The sequence below is a fragment of the Caenorhabditis remanei genome, chromosome V, assembly GCF_010183535.1.
Source record: "Caenorhabditis remanei strain PX506 chromosome V, whole genome shotgun sequence".
In the NCBI taxonomy this organism is placed as follows: domain Eukaryota; kingdom Metazoa; phylum Nematoda; class Chromadorea; order Rhabditida; family Rhabditidae; genus Caenorhabditis; species Caenorhabditis remanei.
This window is the reverse complement of record NC_071332.1, coordinates 9,104,494-9,126,348: the sequence shown is the minus strand read 5'-3', so window position 1 is coordinate 9,126,348 and position 21,855 is coordinate 9,104,494. Positions and strand designations below refer to the sequence as shown.

The 21,855-nt window shown below is 38.6% G+C and overlaps 6 protein-coding genes across 6 annotated transcripts; 3 read left to right on the top strand and 3 right to left on the bottom strand.

The window, feature by feature from the left end:
- Positions 1–669: 669 nt before the first annotated feature.
- Positions 670–9,140, bottom strand: GCK72_018402 (uncharacterized protein; the record flags this gene model as incomplete). Its single annotated transcript, XM_053732535.1, has 18 exons — positions 670–804; positions 854–1,037; positions 1,086–1,213; positions 1,259–1,669; positions 1,715–1,936; positions 1,984–2,156; positions 2,397–2,565; positions 2,660–2,850; positions 3,095–3,263; positions 3,310–3,421; positions 3,528–3,620; positions 3,750–3,829; positions 4,118–4,195; positions 5,707–5,758; positions 6,820–6,986; positions 7,252–7,381; positions 8,563–8,691; positions 9,082–9,140. The coding sequence occupies 18 exons, from the start codon at positions 9,138–9,140 to the stop codon at positions 670–672; spliced, it is 2,682 nt and encodes an 893-aa protein (XP_053581448.1).
- Positions 840–1,043, top strand: GCK72_018403 (uncharacterized protein; the record flags this gene model as incomplete). The annotated part of the gene is made up of 1 exon (XM_053732536.1): positions 840–1,043. The coding sequence occupies one exon, from the start codon at positions 840–842 to the stop codon at positions 1,041–1,043; it is 204 nt and encodes a 67-aa protein (XP_053581449.1).
- Positions 9,141–11,447: 2,307 nt separating the features above from the next.
- GCK72_018401 (uncharacterized protein) lies at positions 11,448–12,819 on the bottom strand (the record flags this gene model as incomplete). The annotated part of the gene is made up of 5 exons (XM_003114413.2): positions 11,448–11,513; positions 11,715–12,056; positions 12,106–12,359; positions 12,420–12,515; positions 12,570–12,819. 5 exons carry the CDS (start codon positions 12,817–12,819, stop codon positions 11,448–11,450), a joined length of 1,008 nt encoding a protein of 335 aa, XP_003114461.2.
- Positions 12,820–14,132: 1,313 nt separating this feature from the next.
- GCK72_018400 (uncharacterized protein) lies at positions 14,133–17,675 on the bottom strand (the record flags this gene model as incomplete). Its single annotated transcript, XM_053732534.1, has 6 exons — positions 14,133–14,358; positions 14,413–15,605; positions 15,653–15,939; positions 15,996–17,074; positions 17,123–17,530; positions 17,578–17,675. The coding sequence occupies 6 exons, from the start codon at positions 17,673–17,675 to the stop codon at positions 14,133–14,135; spliced, it is 3,291 nt and encodes a 1,096-aa protein (XP_053581447.1).
- A 1,174-nt stretch (positions 17,676–18,849) lies between these two features.
- GCK72_018399 (uncharacterized protein) lies at positions 18,850–20,910 on the top strand (the record flags this gene model as incomplete). Its single annotated transcript, XM_003114174.2, has 5 exons — positions 18,850–18,881; positions 18,932–19,243; positions 19,290–19,748; positions 19,796–20,360; positions 20,410–20,910. 5 exons carry the CDS (start codon positions 18,850–18,852, stop codon positions 20,908–20,910), a joined length of 1,869 nt encoding a protein of 622 aa, XP_003114222.1.
- A 286-nt stretch (positions 20,911–21,196) lies between these two features.
- On the top strand, positions 21,197–21,609 carry GCK72_018398 (uncharacterized protein; the record flags this gene model as incomplete). The annotated part of the gene is made up of 3 exons (XM_053732533.1): positions 21,197–21,228; positions 21,272–21,445; positions 21,489–21,609. 3 exons carry the CDS (start codon positions 21,197–21,199, stop codon positions 21,607–21,609), a joined length of 327 nt encoding a protein of 108 aa, XP_053581446.1.
- Between the last annotated feature and the right edge of the window lie 246 nt (positions 21,610–21,855).

Here is a 21,855-nt window from a genome sequence, read left to right as displayed (position 1 = left end):
ATTGTAACTTACACTCGTTTTTTTCTAATAAATTATTGTAAACACTAAAATTGTTGTTGTGAGAAAAAAGTGAAAATGAATCATTGAACTTCTGAAATCTAAACTATAGTTGAAAACTCCTTCTTATATGATGTCAGATGAAAACATTCTAGAAAGGTCTTTCTGATAAATATACAAATTTATTATAGAATTCCAGGGCCGCGCGCACGCAGCCCCGTTACGCAAAAATTGAGCTGTTGGCGAATCTCAACTCGAGACTGCCACACAGGTCAGCCCGCCCCAAAGTGCAATGGGTAGGCCTCACCATGGGGATTCCGCCTTGATGATCACGGAATACCCCCAGCCAGGTAAGTTTATGAGTCGCCGAGATGTGGGAGTAGTAGTGGGCAGTGTCCCGACATTACGCGGGTTCCGCCGTCTGCCATGTTTTGCATGCAGGGGGCGGAGTCAACGCAAATATGGGAAATACAAGATAAGAATTCATAAAATAATAAATTTTCATCCGGGCAACTGATGACAATTGAGATGAAGTAAAAGAATATAGAGACAATAATTTTGATGACATTGAATAAAAATGAAGAAATTTCTAATAAATAATCTACCGTTTCATTGATTTCTTGAAAGTGTTTGTAGTAGTCATAAGTGGGAGAAAAACCGTGTTTGATTCATTTAGTTTACGTTTGCAGCCATTGTTGCTTTCTGAGATTCCATGATTGACCGGGGCGTTGAGCTGAGCAAGAATTCGACTCGGAAACGTTCCCGAGCACCCAACTGACGATTTGGTTCACGTATCATTTGACGAAGCTGGAAGGAAAATAGATATTATAGGGTGGGAAGGAATGGGAATACCAACCAAAGTATCGACACAATCAGCTCTGGCAGTATCAATCCAAACTCTAGCATCTTGCTCATTTTTGAAATGTTCTCCACCCGACCAAAGTGCCAACTCCATCACATTCTTGGCTTTTGTCAAACTGTTGGATTTATCCTCTTGGAGGAGAACTGCACAAGCAGAAAGAGCTCGAGAGAAGCGCGATCTGTAAGTGGAAAGTTTGAAATTTTGTTAAAGTTTTTTCGATTACTACCTTAGCTTGATAGCTGGTGCTTTTCCATCCATTTTATGATGAAGTAAAGTGCAAAGAGCACGGAGAGCATATCGACAAAGACCTACAAGTTCGTCTCCTCCGCTTTCAATTTCTGCTCCAAGAGTTTCCTGAAATAAACAGGAATAATTGAATTTTCAAAGAATCTAACTTACTGGCAAGAAAAGTAATCTCGGAAACTCATTGTAGGAAGAGTTCACATTTGAATATCGATAAGCCAGAAGGAATTCTTTGAAGTTAGTACTTAAAGACTCCACTCCTTCTCCTTGAAGCATTTTCAGTGCTTGTAGAACTTGAAGCAGAATGAAACTGACAAGTTCCTCGTGATTGGTTCTATCCATTCTTTGATTCAATTGATGAGCAGCTAAACTATGGAAAGAACAAAGATTGAGACGTGGCATTGCGATGACTTTCGTGTTTCGTCCATCGAGATTTTGGGTTCCAGTGTCGTAGAGGAATTGACGAATTGCTCCGTCATGGTCTTCAATTTCAAGAAATCCTGGTAGACCAAAATGATTGGATTCTGTTTTTCTCATGAGTGGAGCATATTGAGAGCATGGAGCAATCTGGAAAGATAAATTATGAATCAATGAGTTCTGGAACTTTCTTACCATAAGAGTAACAGGGTAATCTGGAAGGTTCTGCCTTGGCAACACTGCATTATAAAACAGAGATTTTCCTTTTGTGAGAATAGGATGTGGAGAAGTAATAATGAAAGAAGTGAAATCTAACTGTGTTAATCGATTCCTTGATACTGGTTCATCTCCTCTTCGTGCTTCTTCTGCTAGTTTATCAGCAACAATATTCAATGTTTGAACATGAGAAAGTGAAATCTGAAATTGAAATTGAATGTGAATCTCAAGTTTTAACATTTATCTACCTGTTGAAATCGCTTGTACAGTTCTTCCCCAGACAGATTATGAGTACTCTGTGTCCTTTCATTTCTACTAACATGTGTCATTGAGTGATTGACTGGAGAATTCATTGGAGACTGCATTGATACGGATTCTTGTGACATGAAGATAGGAATGGAAGCTGTTCGTGGTGGAGATACTGAAAGTATTGGAATGTATTCTGATGAAATAGAATGAATCATGAATCATCCTACTTCCTCTCGAAATCCCACGTCATTCTTCTAACAATTCACCCGTGTTAAAACCTCAATGATTAGCTCATCTTCACCCTCCTACACTTTTGTTCGAAATACTTTTTCACTGATCTACTCTCTTACTGTTAAAAAAAGTAATTGTCGAGTGTCAAGTGGGTCAACAAATCCGACTGTCTACTACTCACCATTTTGTTGATCCATTCCGTTGAATGACATGTAACTCAATGATGGACGATCGTCTTTTGACCGACTCCGGCGCACGTAGATACCGTTTGGAGAGTGATTGGCATTCCGATCGAGACCGGAGAGCACTGTTCTACGACAACTTCTGTTGTTATAGCCGCGAATTGAGTTCTGGAAAACTCCGGGGTTTCACAGTTGCAGGATGTGATGGATTGTACAGTATCCTACAGTACTCCTCGAAGACAATCACTTTCTAAAAACTCACATTTCTATTATCCAACTTCTCCACACTGGGCATTTTTGACATTGGTGCACTTCTCATTGAGAGCACGCCTACATTTGCTTCTGAAGACCCGGACGAGCCGACCGGACTCATAGTTGGAATTGAAAGTGGATCATCGACATCTGTCTCTTTCACCCATCTAATAGGGGCAAACGTCTCATGATTCGGGTAACCTGAAAAGAGAAAATGTATACATAGGACGGGAGAAAGGGGGGTCGCCGATGCGAGTGCGTAGTGTCCTGTCTCCGGTCAAAAGAGTGAGAGAAGACACAAACAATGTAATTGCATCGAGAGAAGTGAATTGGACGGGCTGCGATGTCCGAGTGGTTAAGGAGTTGGACTTGAAATCCAATGGGCATTGCCCGCGTAGGTTCGAACCCTGCTCGCAGCGAATTCTTTTGAAAATTTTGAGCTCACCGGTAGTGTAGGAAGCTCGTCGAGATGGCGCCTTCGAAACAGGCTTTGAGATAATTTCTGTGGGTTCAGGAGTGGAGCCAGTATGACTAAAAGGCGAGTGATGTAGTTCATTGATAGTGATATCAGGTGAACTGTCGGGTCTCATCGGGACTAAGGATGGACTAGGAATCTGAAAATGAAATTTATAGAAGAGCTGCTGAATATGTAGCACTTACAGATCTAGGTGAAGAGTCACGGGTTGTCGGCAGGAAGCAGTGTGGGCTTTGAGCAGAAGAGACGCTCAATCTGGATCGGGCTGATGTGTTACGCGAGTTTACTGGGCTGTCTCTGAAATAATTCAAGTTTTTGACAATTTGAAGTTTCAAACATTTTTCAGAAAAAATCTGCAACATCTTTCCAACCAATTTCAAATGAAGTTATATAAAATACTAACCTGTAATTCGAATTGAGACTACTACGATGATGATGTGGCGGAGTTGACCATGACTCTTGTGAACCGCCACTCTTTATCGGCGTTGCTGACCATCTGAATACCACCATTCTACTATTCGTTCGAAAGAGTCGAATGAAATTCACAATAACAACTCTACTGTTATTTTCTCAAAAACATCGTAGTACTAAGAAGGGGTGGAGCTTCTGGGAAAGTCAGACTTACGTGGCAATCGGTGGCGACATGAGGTGTGAATGATTGTGATGATGGGATGAAGTTGAGGAGGAGGATCCTCGATCCGCTGACTGCAAAATTATTTTTTGAAGAAAATTGCTGCAAAGTGTTCGGTACGATAGTTATGGTTTGGTGTCAGTATAGTGAAAAGTCTGAAGAAGACAAAAAAAAACTAGATGATCAGTGTTCGACAACTGTGTCTCTTTCTTTCACATATCTTTTTCGATTGGGGATAAACAAATGTCAAGGTACTTGACATTGGAAAGATAAAGTGTACTGTGTTAAGATGTGTTTACTCCGTGTGCTCAATGAGTTACGAATTCCAGAGAAAAAGAGAAAAAGGGAACAAATCAGCTGACCTGAAATCGTTGAAGAATTCGCTTGAAATCGTGCAATCGTTGCTCCTCGGGAATTCGAGGTGAGCAGCCGTTGGAGCTCTGTAAATGAAGGAAAATGATGGTGGATGAGGGGTTGACAGGTTCAAATTGAAGGAGTAAATATTAGAAAATTAGGAAAATAGAGAAGATAGAAAGGTCACTGGCGTTCGATCAATTCGTTTGCAGTTTGGGAAAAAGAGTCAACCGAAAACCTACAACTGATCAATTTAATAATTTTGAAATTTTGACAATGAACTCTGAAAGTTTCTCAAGATTTCAAAAACAAAAGTTAGGGAGGGAATTCTGAGTTTTAAGAAAATATTCATGATTGATAACAAATAAATTAACTCCAAGGTCAAATATTAGAAGTATTAGAAACTGGAATGATTTGACTATTATGATAAGAGCAGAACATTTAAATGTGACTGATATAATGGAATAAATGTATCAGAAGTTCATACAGTTAAAAAATCTGGAGATTACTTAAATTAGTCAGCCACGGCCTCCCACAGAGGCCCTCTCAAAGTACTGCGCACAGTACTTTGAGAGGGCCTCTGTGGGAGGCCGTGGTCAGCTGCAACAACATTTGCAGGTTTTTCTACTTTTTCAAAATCATGAGTATGTAAAACGAAAAATGCCTAGGTATTTGGATCAAACGGAAAGTTTTGTTTTTGAAAAACAAAGAAGCCAATAATCAGTATGAGAGGCTTGATTCCTAATAAAATGTTTCGGTCGACTTTAGAAAGTCTCCCAATTCATGAACATTGCTAAAAACTTCTAAAAATCTTAACTGATGACCGAAAATATTTAAATTCAATACTAATAAAATATAGGTTGTGAAAAAGCTTCTGGATTTCAAAAGAATGAAACACTCACAGTCAGAATTGAAAGAGAGTTTTATCAAAATAAGGTTATTAGAAGAACTGTTGATATATAAACGAGCGAAACCCGTTTAGAAAGAGCAGATTAAGATCAAGTGGTTGATCTTATGATATCACATTAGAAACTGATCTGATCTCAACAGTAAAATGAGGTACTTCACAATAAATATCCGATGATTCATCTCATGACCCTCATTTGAAATAAAATTGACATCACAGTTCCGATGGAAATTGTTTTTTATCCATCAGGGTGTTTTTCTGACTTGAAAAATATGTAATCTCGAATCGATATTCTTAAAAATCTTCCAATATTTCGGAAATCAACTCGAAGATATCGCAGGATAACCTCAATCATCTTGAACCTTGAGCCTAATTACTCTCTCCCTCCAGCTAGTTATTCCTATAAAAACTAATCAAAACGTTTTTCTCCGAAGCTCAAGTGATTTAGGATTTTTGAACTTTAGATACTCTCTTATCCTTGTGATCAGATGAGAGAGTACTGACCTATGAATTGAGTAAATATTGTAATATCAACTGCACGGAAAAAATAGATATTGGATGTACCAGATACAAATAGAAAGTTGATTTTTGTGAGCTAACATGTCAGTTCTCTGTTCGATATGAGACCAAATGAGTGTGCTTCAGTTCTACCGTACTCATTTGATAAATTGAAAAGGGAAACAAACTCACTTTGTCCTCGTTGTCGTTTCCCTCTTGGTCGTGATAAGTTAGACTGGCGACGCTGAAAGTCTAACAGTTATATGATATAATATTCAAAATTTTAAACAAAAAAAGGCTGAGTGCGTGGGAAACGAAAAAGCAAACTTGAAACTGTGGATCGGTGATGGCGCGTATTTCAAACGAACAACCCGCCTAATAGCTGAGGGATTATTACACGGGTTGCCTCTGCGGCAGAGAGAGGGAGAGAGGAAGTGCTCCGAGAGCTCCAGCCCCCTGTTTGCTCCGCCGCCACCACGCAAGAAAGCGCCACGCATTTCTCACTATCATACCAAACTAATAAGCACACATTGGGGTAAAAGGGAGACAGAAAAAAGAGACTGGGCGGGCTTCTAATGATGTGAGAATTTGATGGAAAGGAATGATATCAGGTGATGAAGGATTGACCAAGTTTGGAGAGAATCTAGTTTCTCATCGAGAGCACTTTTGATATGCGTGTAGATTAACAGTCTAAGTGGGTCATGACACACTTAATAGTTATGAAAAGTTTAATATATTGATCTAGATTAGGGCATCGAAAGAAAACGCCACATCACATAAACATTCCTCGTTCTAGTCGATAGTGATTCCGACGTTTGGGAATAGTTAAAAGTTTATGAGGTTCTAATTTCTGATATAAGTAACGTTTTACAAAACTTAGTGAATGCGTCCTGAAAGTTCTGAGTAAGTAGTCTAGGTACAATACAGTAACCCGAAGTTTTGAATCTTGCAAGATAGATCTCTTGGTCGTAAGTTCTAAAGACTGGAGCCTCCAACTCATAAACTATCCCATTTTCAGAATCTCAATTCTCTCTGAAACGTCAACCATCAAGGGGTTCTCCCCCTACTCTGTAAAGCACTTGACATTTCATTTCAAGTGATCATCGGCATCCCGACATCCCACGCTTGTCTCTGTTTATACGTGTGTTTTCTGTACTTGCTTCTCTTTTTTTCTTTCAACTCTCAGTTCACTTAGTGTTCTCTTTTTTAACCCTCAATTTACACGAAATACCAGTAGTACAAAACACAGTGTTCCTCATCGTTAACACTTATCTTTTTCTGCTTCTTCTATGTAGTTTGACTCACCCCAGATCGAGTAAACCGACACTTCTTGGACGTTCTCTTCGTTTGCTCCTGATCTTCTTCGAAATGTTCGAATCGGATCCTTCTTGACGTTGAAGAAGTGGTGGAAGGGCCAATCGAGGTTCCGGACGAAGGACTACGTGAGGTGTTTGATGGTATTGTTTTGAGTCCTAAATGAGAATAATGAGTGGGTTTTGTTCAAAGTCAAGACACGGAAGATCAAATGAGGAGGATTTTAAAGAGGTTTTTGTCGGAGGTTTATGGAATAATAGTTTTTTTGAAAGTTGTTACGAACATTCTTTGGTTTTCGTTTGAATGATCTTTGCGACAAAAAAATTTGTAAAAATAAAGAACACTGATAGAGGTAGGTTAGGGGTTCTGCGCAGAATACAAAGAAAAATTATAGAATTTGCTCTTAATTTTGTGATACCTCACCTGAGTCGATGTAAGTGACGCTGGTCTTGCATACGGACTGAACGCCGAATGTTCAGACATCGGAAGTCCGCTGTTGTTACTGTTATTGTTGATGATTGTAGTTGTGTGACTCCTCGGAGTATTAGACATTCTGTAAAGGAATAGATTCGAAAAATGAAATAACATTTGGATTTACAACATTTTCACAAAATACATCTTGACTTCCTTATCTTTTTGCTTTTTTTCTACAGTAACCTTCAACAGAAGTTGAATAAAAGTGAATTGGTAGAAGTAGAAGGATTGGGGGGAGAACAACAATAAAATAACAGTAATCAACAAGGAACACAAGCCAATGAGCGAAGGAAACCCGTTGACAAGGAGCAAATGAATAGAAGAAAGTTCACAAAAAAACTGGATGCTTGACAAGACTTTTGACACAAAGAATGAACGATTTTCTCGTCTCGGAAAGGCAATTGTCTGCGTCTCTTTTAGTGGAGAATACTATATTTTCTGGAGAGAAAAAATAGACCTTCTTATAAGGAGATTGTACTGGTTTTCGGTGACATTCATATGTGTGTAAGGTTGGAGTGAATATGGCAAATGTCAAGTTTTGGATGGGTGAATTATGTAAGGTAGGATAGAAAAAAATAACAACTTGAAGTTATTTGTACTTCAGATGGAGATGTTGGAAGTCGTTGAAAACATTATATGAAATATTTTTTACAGAGTATTGAATTCATAATTCAAGAATCAAAAAAAAAATCTGATTTTATACTCAAGTTTCAAATTTCAATATTTTCAAAGTAATCAAGTGTGAATATTAGAGAACAAAAGCTATAAGTAAAGTTTAATAGTTTCAAATTATTTTGGGATCTTCCCCGCCATTATCTGAACGCATCCAGTGCATCTAATTATTTCAGATGAGATTTCAGTATGATAATAAAATGTAGAATAATCTTTTTATGTATTTATTAGAGAATGAAAACCTAGAACATGGGAAACAGAAAAAGAGAATCAAGCGTCATGCTTGATAAAACGAAAGCGGAAATGATAAAGTGATAATGTGTGGAGAATCTGGGCAAGAGCACTAGACACTGCTCTGCGCAATCCGAATCATTATTGGCTCGGATCACGTCAAATCAAGGCAAATCAAACGTCCCTTTTACTGTCTGCGTATCTTGATTTCTTGCAGTTTATTGGTTTCGACTCATTGTCTTTCTATTATTAATAAGAAGAGAGAGATGGAACGAGAAACGGACAAATATTAGATATTAAGGACATGGGGAGAATGGTATCAAAAGATTGAGAAAAGACCAGAAAAATGGAACATACCTTCTACTGAAACTGGTGCTATTATTATTGTTACTTCCACTTGATGATGTGGCAATTGGTGGGAGATTCGAGAAAATTCGCTCTGGTTGGACATATATTGCAGCAGGCTCATGGGCGGAGATGTCACATCTGGAAAATGAAGAATCAGTTTATGGAGAATAATATGAATCCTAGATGATTCTTTTCAAAAAAAAGTGGTTCTATAAAAACAAGTAAGATTGTGTATTTGGTTAAATCGTGAGACTAGTTTTTCCTAGGCCAAAAGATCTTTTCCCGAAGTTTTCGGCATCTTCTCACGTATGAATCTCACGAAATCAAATTCCAGCTATTTTCGAGTTTGTTCAAAATCATCTGATTCTTAGATTGGTTTTCTTTTATGGTAGATATAATTCTTTATTTAAGAAAACTTTCGATGTCCGATAATATACGGAATCGTTCAGGTTCTTGACCATTGGGTCTTCTGATTTCTCTTCTTCTGTCTTCTCACTTGTCACTAGTAACTTTTATTAATCTTCTTACCTACAAACGGAGCATCTTCTCGAACCACGAACTTCTGCCACAAACAGTGAACATGACATTTCGTATTAGTGGACTATAATCTTCTCTTCCTCTTTTTCTTCTTATTTGTACTTTTCCGTCTTGTACTTTCTTAGGTATTGTGACCTATTTGGATGAGATTTTCTGATAATAATTACAGAATTAAAGACGAAAAATGATAGAAAAAGGCGGCATGACTCGAATGGAGGGGACAATGATGTGATAATACGTGAAAGCGCTTTGGAAAGAGAAGCACTTGAGACTCCTTTCCGCGCGGAAACAAAAAAAGTCTGGAGGTAGTAGATCAAGAGCCAAGAGCACAGAAGACAGAGTGAAAGAACAATAATCGCAGAATGGACAAAAAGAAAGAAACAGTAACAAAAAACTGTAATTGGTTCGGCATCTCTCGCATGTCTTTTTTCATGCTGACATGATCACGGACACAAAAAAGCGTCAGAGTTAGCCACAGATTTGCAAGCAAGAGAATGGACTTATGACAAAGGTAATCTGTCGGGTAAACAGTGTGATTGTATTGTTGGCAAAGCCAGAGAGGGGGAGAAACAGAAAATGAGCATGTTTATGAGCATGTGGGGAGAAAAAGTGCACATATTTCACGGAAGAAGGAAGATGAAAAAGACTAGAGAATGATTTTTTTGAGCAAATGAATTAGCTTTTCGGTTTTTGACCATTGGTGTAGGTTACAAATAAATCTCAAAATGGAACTTTTGACAATAACTTGAGTAATTGACACCTCAAGAACGAGAATTGCCAAAGTTGTAGAGTCAATATGTGCATTTGAAAAAAACTGATCTCATGGGGAGTGTTCTGAACATTTTCATTTTTTTAATGTTCGAAAAAAGAAAATTGAAGGTTTAGAATCATTTTCTGTTGAATTCAATGCCAAAAGCCTTCTAGTTGAGAATCGATCAGGGGTTGTCGAAAAACATAAAAAGATAGAAATTTAAAAACCAGGGAAAAAATTGGAAAAAAACAAGATATATAACTCGGCCTCTCTTCTTAAATCGCGTATCAATTACTTGAAATAAGATTATCATGACAGTCTCTTTTCTAATGAACCCAAAACCAGATCGAATCAATTAATCGTCATTCAATGGGACTTATATGAGATCCTCGATTGTTCATAAACGGTGATCCCTTCTTGGCCTTCCTTCAAGTTGTAAACAACACTCAAGTACCAAAGAAAGTGAGTCACAAGGGACGATATGTTTGTCACTGGATAAATGACCACACCCCAATTAGATAATTTATCTAGAATTATTCAAAAAAACTTTGAGGTAATAGATGGTTGGGATCTGGTACGCTCTGGTAAGACATTAAGAAAAGTATTTGAACTTTTGAAAGAAATCTCAAAAATCTGCTTATTCTCAAAATATAAAACCGAACAACTAGAGTGTGAAAGTTGAGTAAACCAATAATTTTTGTTGGAAAAAATCAGAAAAAAATTCAAGAAATCAATATGGGCAAGTGAGAAATTGCGCGGTTTCTCTGGTTATCATCTACTCGGAAAAGCTCATCTTCCTCCCCTCTAGAGCTCTCTGTTTCTCTCATTCTGTCCATACTATTTTTGAGTAAAAACGCGCGACTCCCAACTACTCGTGTATTCAAAACCAACACAGATGTAGAACACACCACAGACAGGATATAGGTACTGTATAGAGGGCGCCAGATGAGGCAGAGAAGAGAGTGGGAGCACGGAAGAGACGCAGGAAGACATGGCTCTTGACTGCTCGACTTTCCCTCGATAACTTCAATGTCAATCGTGTTAGACCTGGTTCTCAGAAGGTTTTACTGATTACAAAAGAAATGGTTTGAAGAACTGGTAACTTTACAGAAAGTGTGAATAAGCAAATGAGATGGAATGGATTTTCAGATTTTCCATAGATACATTCAGTAGTTTCACATGTAGGCCTCGGTTCTCGATTACTAGGAAAATGAAGCTAAAAAATCGAATGAATTCTGATTTATCAAAAATAAATCATATTTCATTTACAATATTGAAAAGAAACTTTCAAAAAATGCAACTGCAAGAGATCAGAGCACGAGAAAAAAACTTTGATTGGCCACTCTGAGCCGCTTTTGTTGGCTTACTTCAGTCTAGTAATGCAAGATTTATCTTTACAAAAGTACAGTTTCATTGCGGTATTCTGAGGAGTCGAGACATCAAAATCCGTGGGATTCAGAGGGAGACAAATCGAACGAGGGGAATGTTTATGAATTTTTGAAAGTAGTTGCAGAGTATATGAGGTTCACTAGAAACACAGTGTACATTATATATTTAGAATTTGTGTGAAAATTGCAGTTCATTTCTCTGAAGTAGATTTCGAAAATTAGTGGCTGGTCGGAGCCATTCCAGTGTGACGCATATTGGAAGTAGAGGAGACATCAGTGACTTTCTGAAAAAAGTATGGCTGAATATACTTGACTCCAAGAGTGAACTGCTTTTATCCAATTGCAGTGGATAAAATCTATGAATAAATCGAAACAAAAGATAATATAGATAACTAAAAAACTATATATGATTCATTCACACGAATTGTGCGTTGATCCTATAAATATGAGAGACTCTACAGTAACCCAATTCGGTCTTTCGATACCTTGTTGGCTTTTTTGAGTTTGAAAAACTTCAAAAACTCGTTTCGAATTGTTCGATTCATTGTGAGATACACGATAGCCGGGCATCCATGAACAATCGACCAACACAACTCTCCGATGACCACAACCCACGGGGGAGGTGGGATAAACATCATTGCGTTGTATGACATGGCAGCGAAGGTGTTGAAGGAACAAATGATACTTGATTGAATGAATACTCCACGTGATGCTTTCGATTTCTGTCCTCGTTGCATTTTGTTGACAAGCACGCAATAAATGGCATAAAGAGAGCAGGTAGCGGACACGAATATCCAGTTGTTTGTAGATTGAACATGGTTTCGATACTACAATTGTTTGATTCAGTATCCGGAGTGAATCTCCTAATGAACCTACATATTCAGAAATCTCATCAGTTTTATATTCCGGGTCAATTGTCAAAGGGTCCGCAATCCATGCCATAATAACTGAATTGAAAATTATTGATGGAGAGAACATTGCAATCAATGTTCCATAAATGAAGATAAGAGCAATTGAGAGAAAAACACGTTTTCCATCAAAAAGGAATTCAGAGAGTGGACGATGAAGGACATCGAAAACACGGTTGATAACGAGAAGAAGAGTGGATCCACATGCCATGCACCAGCCACCTGGAAACAGAAAGTTGTATTTTTTGTGTCCTTTTGAATGAGTTTGTTTGTATTACTCACTCAATCCCAGGCAACCAGCCAAATAGATGAAAGTCGGGTAGTTACAGTAAACTGCTCCCTGAATGAATAACCATCCACTGAAGATTGAACAAGTCACTGAAAATCAAGAATCAAACTGTGTCTTAATATGAATATTCCTATTATTCTTACACGTGGCAAGCATGTCGGTGACTCCAAGACAAACGATAAACTTATAGCATGTCATATGAACTAGCTTTGTTCGAAACATCATATAGATGGTTGGAATGTAAAACAACTCGATGAGAATACCAAAAATTAAGATAGTCCATCCGAAGAGAGGACGTTGGAGACCAGTTGCAAACCATTCCTCAGAGGTTTTAGCACTACAATTGTAGTATGGAATGGCCTCAACACTTCCGTACTTGATGATGCGATTCATGATAGAGAAAGATTCTGAAACAAGATTTCATATGAAAATGTTTCAGGAGGAGGAAGAAGTTGTTTCAAAAACTCTGAATAAAGAGTAAGTGTACGCAGTCAACAACTAACACAAAGTTTGTCTCTTTTAAATAGGTCAGACGGGATGTTGAAGAGAAATTGTTGATGTGATAGTAGTGATTTATAGTAATCAAGGATGCATTTGAGAGGACATGTCTCGAAGATCTACATCAGAGTTCCTGGCTAGCAGTAACAAATGAGTACTTATAGATTTCGATGTCTCATGAAATGCTCCTAGAATTCAAAGCGTGGAAATCAAGGAAATGAATCATACTCTGTCGCGACGCTGAGAACTACAGTAACCGGAAGTGAATGATTTTCGAGTTCGATGAATATCACCTATTGTTTCACTTCTTTTTGTTTACCTAAACGCCTTAACTCATTTTAGAAGATAAAAATAAATAAATTATTTCACTTAAGACTGGATAATAGTCGGCAGCTTCTTCTTTCTTTCGGTTTAAATACCATTCAGCCAATTCCGTCTATAAGACCGCCCCGATTTTTTTTTATTCAAGGGATATATTATTTCTTATTAGAATGAAAGGATCCTATTGGATGAATTAGATAATAAAACAGTCTTAATCAAAATAATAATTCAGACAAAAACCTAAAATATTATCAAAAACAATAAAGAGATTAATAGAAAAAGGAGATCTGTGACGGGGAAGAAGCTGAATCTAGGTATATTCACAATTAGAATCACAGTTTATAAATGTCTTTTCCGTGGGAAATCTGTTTTCCGGGAAAAGGTTCATAGATTCGGCCTCTGAACTCGAGGTCATCTGGAAGAATGAAAAGAAAATATCAGACAAAATAAGGAAATGAAAACGTATCATCTCTCCAAATGAATTATTTCTTTATCTTTTGTATTAAAGTTCGAGAACAAAACAAATGATTATTTGACACCATGCCTTTCTTTAGAAAGATTAGATTCTTAATAAATAAAGATTTGCCTTTCTCTAAAGATCCTGCGCGTCATATGTTATTTGAAGACAGCCTTATTTAAACTTTTGAACTTCAGGGACATCAAGAAGGTTCTTTTTATCGTATAGAATACCATTCATTGGGGTTCATTTACAGATTTATTCTTGGGAAATTGACAACTGCATTTAGATAATTTTCGGGATGGGATAACAGATAAAGTCGGATTCATAGGAGATCTTTCGGTGCAAATGGAGATTATAGAGTGGGAATATGGACCTATAAAGTTGAAAAAATGACGACAGAATATTACAGTTTAAAGAACTCGATTAATTAGAAATCATCTACTATTCTGGCACGACGACCGCGCCCTCTTCCTCGCGTCGATGAAGCTGCACTGCGCACGGTAGAAACTGAAGCGACAGTAACACCACTTCGTACTGACATATTGTCGTCATCAGCTCCAGAGGTAAGTGATAGATTATATAAACGGTATGGCTCCCAAACGTTTTCGATTGTGCCAACGCGATTCGTGTAAACTTTATTGAGGTATCGACTTCTGAAAAAAACAACACATTGATTCAATTCTACTCTACTTACTAATAAAACTCACACTGCCCCCTTATCTTGAGCCAAAAGTTTTCCGCTGAACTCAATAGCGATTTCCAGAAAATATATGTTTGACGGCATTGAATCTTTTTTATCGAAACTTTCAAATGCGAAATCAATAGCTTTTTTGTGCAAAGAAGTCACAGCGAACCGGTTTTTGGCATAATCAGATCCGAAAAGAGGTCCCAATCGTTTTGCGAGATCGCGCATCGCATTGAATCTATCACACAAAGGCTCTTCTCGCTGTGATCTGTCCATTTCCATAAAAAGACCTTTGAGAGCTTCAACAATCATAACACCCATATCAACAAAATCAATATCTCGGCACTTGGTCAATAGACTCTTGAAAATGTCTCCAAAATGTTGGAAGTGAGATTGATATCTCTTGATGAGTTCTGCAGCATCGATGATCGGCATTGCTCCATGAATAATCAATTTAGCATATTGAGCGACAAATTGTCGCATTTTGTGCATCATCTCGATTTGTTTCTCTTGATTTGCCTCATCATCCTGCTGCTCGGGTTGTTCGAAAACATTAACATTCAAGAAAATCTTGATGTTTCCGAGAAGTATATCATCTGGCCTCCAGATTAGTGGCTCAAACGCTTTAGAATCCTCGGCTAATTGGCTTCCGAAGAGAATCATCAAATCGCAGATACAGAGGTAGGCTTGTTCAACGCCAACAGCCTCTTCAATCAAAGTTTGGGAAAGAATTCGAACCAGTTGATCTCTTCTTTTCTTCAATTTACGAACATGATCAGCTTTCGGTATTTCTCCTTCCCTTTTGAGAGTTGACAAATCGAACACAAGTTGTACGAACATCATCTGCGTCGATCTCTCCCGTACGTCTCGTGAAGAATCCTCACGAGAGTAGTTGGACACGATTTTCACGAGAATATCCCAAAGATCCCATTGACGAAGATCCATGAATCCAGCAAAAGCAGCCATTCTTTTTATGTAAGAGACGAAAAGTGCTTCTTCTTCTTCACCCATTTGATCATCCTCAAATTGTTGCATTGATTTACGGATGAAAGCCGCGATTCCGTCAAGAAGCTTCGATTTATGAGTATCCACGATAGCAGTAAGCGGTGAATAATTCGTCAAATGATAGTATAATTCAGCGACTGCCCTCAACACATCTTCATCAATATGCTTCTCGATCAAAGCATCCAGGGCATCCATAAGCTCTGTGAGATGCTGAAACCACAAAATTAAATTTAACAAATATTATCACATTGACCCACCGTTTGCATTCGAGGTGATAGATACATATCCAATTGGAAATGCAATGGAATGTTGACCAAATTGACGATTTTCTCGCTGTCCGTACTAAACCTCGTGAGTAACCGTGGAACTAGCGGAATGAGAATTTCTGTTAGACGAGCTCTATCTTCCTTTAGATCACGAGCCTCCTTGGCAGATGGAGCTCCTTTTTTAACACTCTGTCGGCCAACGGGGGGTTCTCCTGTTGAAGACTGCGTAACAGAGCACGAGAGAATTTCAATGATTTTAGCTTCATACTCCGGCTTTACTGAAAATAACGATATTATTAAGAGGAACTGAAAACTTGATTTTAAGCAAACTCACGGGGAGGTTGATCATGGAGCAACATGTCTGCCATGGTTGCCCAATCCTTGATTAAAGGGTTCGTGTCGATCAATGCGTCCACTAAATATGTTCCATGTTGATGAAGATCGCCTTCAATAAAAAATGTGGCAAGATCCTTGAGTAGTGCACTATTCTTGGAAATTGGAGTTTTTCCCGGCTTTTCAGCAGCGAGAAAGACTTTCGTGTTCAGGAACATTCCAGCAGCAATAGCCAATGGACGGTTTGTTGCGTAAATCAACTCGTACAGTGGCACAGTGTCCTTGATGGTAAGAAGTGTAGGGAAGACAGTGTAAAGAACCCGCATAAGATTAACAGTCTCTATACTAGTTTCCATGTCTTTGTCGAGTAACATTGAACCAAGACGTTCCTTGAATTTATTGACAAACAATTCGAGTTTATCTAGAATCGACGATTTCTCGAATAGTGGGATCAATGCACTGATACAGCGATGTCTTACATCTCCAACTTTGTCGAATAACGACCATCCGATGTATTTGAGGTATGAGTCATCGACGAAGTGCTCTGGATAAACATCCATCCAATAGCCGAGTTCTTGAATACAGATACATCGAATATCCGGGACACAATCACGATAACGATGGACGAAAACACTTCGGAACAAATATCCGATGATTTGACGGATTTCTTCAGCTCGTTCTTCTGTTTGCGTTCTTTGTGCCACTAGGGCCTCATATTTCTCGTTTCCAGCTGAATTATTCTTCAACTTTGCTTTTTCTGCTTCGATTTGCTTTGAAGTCTTGTCTTTGGTATTTGTCAATTCAATAGTTACATCTACGAGGGCTGATGTTATTTTCATAGCGCAATAAGTTGCCGTGTGTCGAAACGAACGGACTTGACTGTCGGCCATTCCGGTGAGAAGTTGAACAAATCCATCCATCAAATTACTATCGAATAGCATGGAAGCTTTTATTCTGCTGATGAGTGAATGAATGAATGTGTGCAAGTTAGCACGGAATTTTTTCGAACTTCCTCCGTGAACGAGTGGGTAGTCTGCAGAATCTTCTTCGAAATCTTCTGTCATACGGCAAATTATGTCTCTGCAAACGCAAGAAATACAATACTTGAAAGAAAAAAGTGCAACTCACTTGTATGATAGTGTGGCGGACATTTGTGGTGTGACAGTGCCTTTGCATCCACAGATCGCAAAGAAAAACTGATGCATCTCGGCGATAGCGACAAGGAATTTTTCATTATATCGACCTATCCATCTATCAACAGCTTCTGGAATCTTCCTTCCAGTCTTTACAGCGGCAACCAGTTCCCGTTCTTCAACTTCTACCGGCTCTTCTGTAGTTGTTCGTCGAACCATTGGTGCTCTACCACCACGGGCACTTCCAAAAGCTGCTCCACGGGGACGTCCGCGCTTCGGGGGAGTGTTAAAGCTGTTGAGATTTCCGAAACTGGCGGATAGATCTGATACATCAACATTGGCAGGGCGCTTCTTCCGACCGCGAGTACTGGCAGTCGGTGAACGGAACACGGGTTCTTTCTCACTGAAAAGCTTACTGATGTTTTTTTGAATAATTCTCATAATGATTACGCTGGAGCATTTCCAGATGCCATTTCCGTGTAGTTCACACGAGCCTGATTTCGCGTAGACATGCGCTGAGGCGAATGATCTGTTGGTGGTTCCGACATCCTGAAATTAAGTTTATGTGCATACGAGACTTTGAAGAATCAATCATAGACGTTCAAGAAATGAAATTCAATAAGTGCATCCGGAGCTCGCATACCAATAAGTCTTTAATTCATGACTACCTGCATTTTCATGTTCATATTTGCTTGAAAATCTCAAATTTTACATTCCATAATATATATTTTCCGCAGCAGAAACTTTTATGTGGCGCAGACAAAAATTCATACTGTTACTTTACTTTTTGAGAGTTTGCTTACTTTCTACCGTTCAGGCTTCATTTTTCAATTTTATTTAACTTTATTCTACTCTTGGTTGGATTTAAATGAAGTTTTCTACTGTAATTCCTTCGAAATAAAAATAAAATGAAAGAAATCGAAGCCAAAAATTGAGACCGTACAAATCGGGAAGAATGCGCGATCGGGAAGAAACGAATCGGAAAGAAACGGATCGGGAAGAACCAAATCGGGAAGAAACGAATCGGGAAGAACGAAAACCGTGCGGCAAAGTTGCGAAAACCGCGCGCGCAGGTTGCAAATACTGTATTTTCAGGCTAAAAGGAGTAGCAACGCCACTAAAAGCCTCTGAAAATACAGTATTTGCAACCTGCGCGCGCGGTTTTCGCAACTTTGCCGCACGGTTTTCGTTCTTCCCGATTCGTTTCTTCCCGATTTGGTTCTTCCCGATCCGTTTCTTCCCGATTCGTTTCTTCCCGATCGCGCATTCTTCCCGATTTGTACGGTCTCCAAAAATTAGAATGAAAATTCAAATCGAAAAACGGTCTGCAATCCGCCGTGACGGTGTTTGCACAGAAAAACGAAAATGGCCACTGACCGTACCCCTCCAGTTTCCAATTGCATTATTTTCAGTTTTCCCCATTTTCTGAAAGATATGCTTTATTTCTAAAGTTTTTCATGCTAAAATATTTGTTAAAATTTGAAAACAATAATTGTTCTTCGAAATTAGTTCTTACGGCTTGCTCATATTGGAATACATTAATATGCCATCATTAAATTCCCCCAGTTGCGAAATATCCTGTTCTTTCTCCTTGCCTGCATATTTCGCGAAATTGTCAATACTGCTTACACACTCCGCCCTTATTGCGAAATAAACGGCTGTTCTACACGCCAAATGTATTTTATATAAGAGTGTATTTGTTGCAGCCTTCTCAAACACATAATGTCCGACGCTGGGAAAAAAGTTACGCGAAAGTGAGTTTCTGGCTGTTATTTATATGAGAAAAATTATATAAAATTTGCAGAGAAGCGAAAAAGGCGAAAGCCAAAGAGAATTATGACAAGACAATTCTCTCGATGGGAGGTGTCGTTGACAATCTTCCGCAAGTTGAAGGAAATCAAGATGAACCTGGAGGAATCGGTTCTGGAGCGGAGCTTGGAGCTCATTTCACTGTCTCCCAGACATCTAAAACTGGAACGCAGTTGACGCAAATGGAAAATAGTATGGATATCAAACTCGAAAACTTTGACATCGCGGCTCAAGGAAAACTTTTGTTCGATAAAGCTAATTTGACTATTGTCTACGGACGAAGATACGGATTGGTCGGACCCAACGGGTAAAAACATTTTATATAAACAGGATTCTGATAAAACTTTTTGCAGAATGGGAAAAACTACTCTCTTAAAACATATTGGAGCCAGACGACTTGCAATTCCATCTCATATTGATCTTCTTTATTGCGAACAAGAAATTCAAGTAGATAGCACTTCCGCCATTGACACAGTAGTTAAGTCTGACAAGAAACGTATTGCTCTACTCGAAGAAGAGGCCAAGTTGATGACACAAATTGAAGAAGGTGTTTCTGAGGCAGCTGAAAGATTGAAAGAAGTATCCGAAGAGCTTAGAGATATTGGAGCTGATAGTGCTGAGCCAAAAGCTCGCAGAATCCTTGCTGGTTTGGGTTTCTCAAAAGCTATGCAAGAAAAACCATGCACGGATTTTTCTGGAGGGTGGAGAATGAGAATTTCCTTGGCCAGAGCTCTTTTCCTTGAACCAACACTTTTGATGCTTGACGAACCGACAAACCATCTTGATCTTAATGCCGTCATTTGGCTCGACAAGTAATTTTTGGAAATCTAATTCTTTAATAGAAATAATTCGTTTCCAGCTATCTACAAACATGGAAGAAAACTCTCCTCATCGTTTCCCACGACCAAGGTTTCCTCGATAGTGTCTGTACCGATATTATTCATCTCGACAACCAAAAGTTGCATACCTACCGTGGAAATTACACTCTCTTCAAAAAACAATATTCACAAGATATGCAAGTTCACGAGAAGAATTTCGATCAACAGCAGAAACAATTGAAAGCGATGAAGAAAGAGGGAAAGAGTGCAAAACAAGCCGAAGAGCAGCTCAAACAACAAATGGCTAACAAAGCGAAGAAAGGAGGAAAGAAGCAAGCTGCTAAGGCAAACGACGATGATGATGTCGGACAACAAGAATTACTCCAACGTCGTAAAGAGTATTCGGTGAAATTCCAGTTCCCAGAAACCGACAAGTTGAGTCCACCTATTCTAGGATTGTATGGAGTCACATTCGGTTACGGAAATGACATTCTTTTCAAAAACATTGACTTCGGAGTGGATATGGACTCAAGAATTGCTATTGTTGGTCCAAATGGAGTTGGAAAGTCTACGTTGCTCAAGTTGTTGATTGGAAAACTTGAACCAGTAACAATAATCATGAATCGAATAGTTTTAAAACGTATTTATTTTTCAGCAATCTGGAGAGCTCCGTAAGCATCGCACCCTCCGCATAGGATGGTTCGATCAGCATGCTAACGAAGCTTTGAATGGTGAACAAACTCCAGTGGAATTCCTCTGTACAAAGTTCAATATCGACTATCAAGAGGCTCGTAAACAACTTGGAACGACCGGACTCGCTGCCCACGCCCACACTGTGAAAATCCGTGATTTATCCGGAGGACAAAAGTCTAGAGTTGCACTCTGTAATTTGGCTCTCGGAAGTCCGGATATCATCATCCTCGATGAACCGACGAACAACTTGGATATCGAATCGATTGATGCCTTAGCTGAGGCTATCCGTGATTTCAATGGTGGAGTTCTGATGGTTACTCACGACGAACGACTTGTCGTTCGAACGGACTGTCAATTGTGGATCGTGGAAAATCAATCTGTGGATGAGATTGATGGAAACTTTGATGACTACAAAAAGGAAGTTTTGGACGCTCTTGGTGAAGCTCTTGTCTCCAAGAAATAATTATATTTAGTTCCGATTAGTTGTTTTCTTTTTGTGATTTTTGATCATATTCTTTTTCTATGGTTTGTATCCCGCAATGGCTTGCTCTGGTGACTGAAATTTTTCCTATTGTTTCCTTTATTTCAATTCTAATTCGATTGATTTTCTTGCTCGTATTTTTGTTTTTGTTAGCATAAGTAAATTTATTCTTTTAGTAAACGTGGCATAATTTTTTATTCACTTCCTCAAAATAGTCAGTAAAATATGATAATTCCAATTTACGAAATCAAAAGTTCATTTCAAAGACATGTCCGGCAACGACGTTGAGAGGCTTCTCAGGTAAAAACTGGATTTCCGAATAGATTTTGAGTTAACGACTCAGAGAAGAGCACATCCGACCAGAAGATTTGCTCACAGATGGACCGAATAACCGTTTGAATCTGACGATAGACACAGAAGAGACAACAATCGGAAAGACGAAAGGAGAGAAGAAGGCGGAAGCGAAGATTTCAAATATTGTCCATATTCAGAGAACTATGGTTATTACTAATCACGAGTGAGTTCAAATAAAACTAAAACAGTCAAAATCAAGTTTTCAGAGAAGTCATCAAAGTCTTTCTTCCGATCATTGCATTCAGTGCATCACTACTTCTTTTATGCCAATCACTTATCGTCATCGGAATATTTCTCAGCCCACTACCATCAAATACTAAGAAATAATTAGTTCCGGATATATTGTATACATCTGAAATATCATTATTACACCGATAAATTCATCAATTTAGAATCATTTTCTTTTTCAAGTAAGGTCTACGCATTGTCTTATCAGAAACTGAAAATAATCTCATGTGCTCCGCTGAATCGCACTGTCCTCTTATAATCCGATTGATCACACTTCACTTTATGTTCCTTTAGTTTTACATGACATACTTATGTCATTCTATTGCAAAAATAGTTTTTGACCGC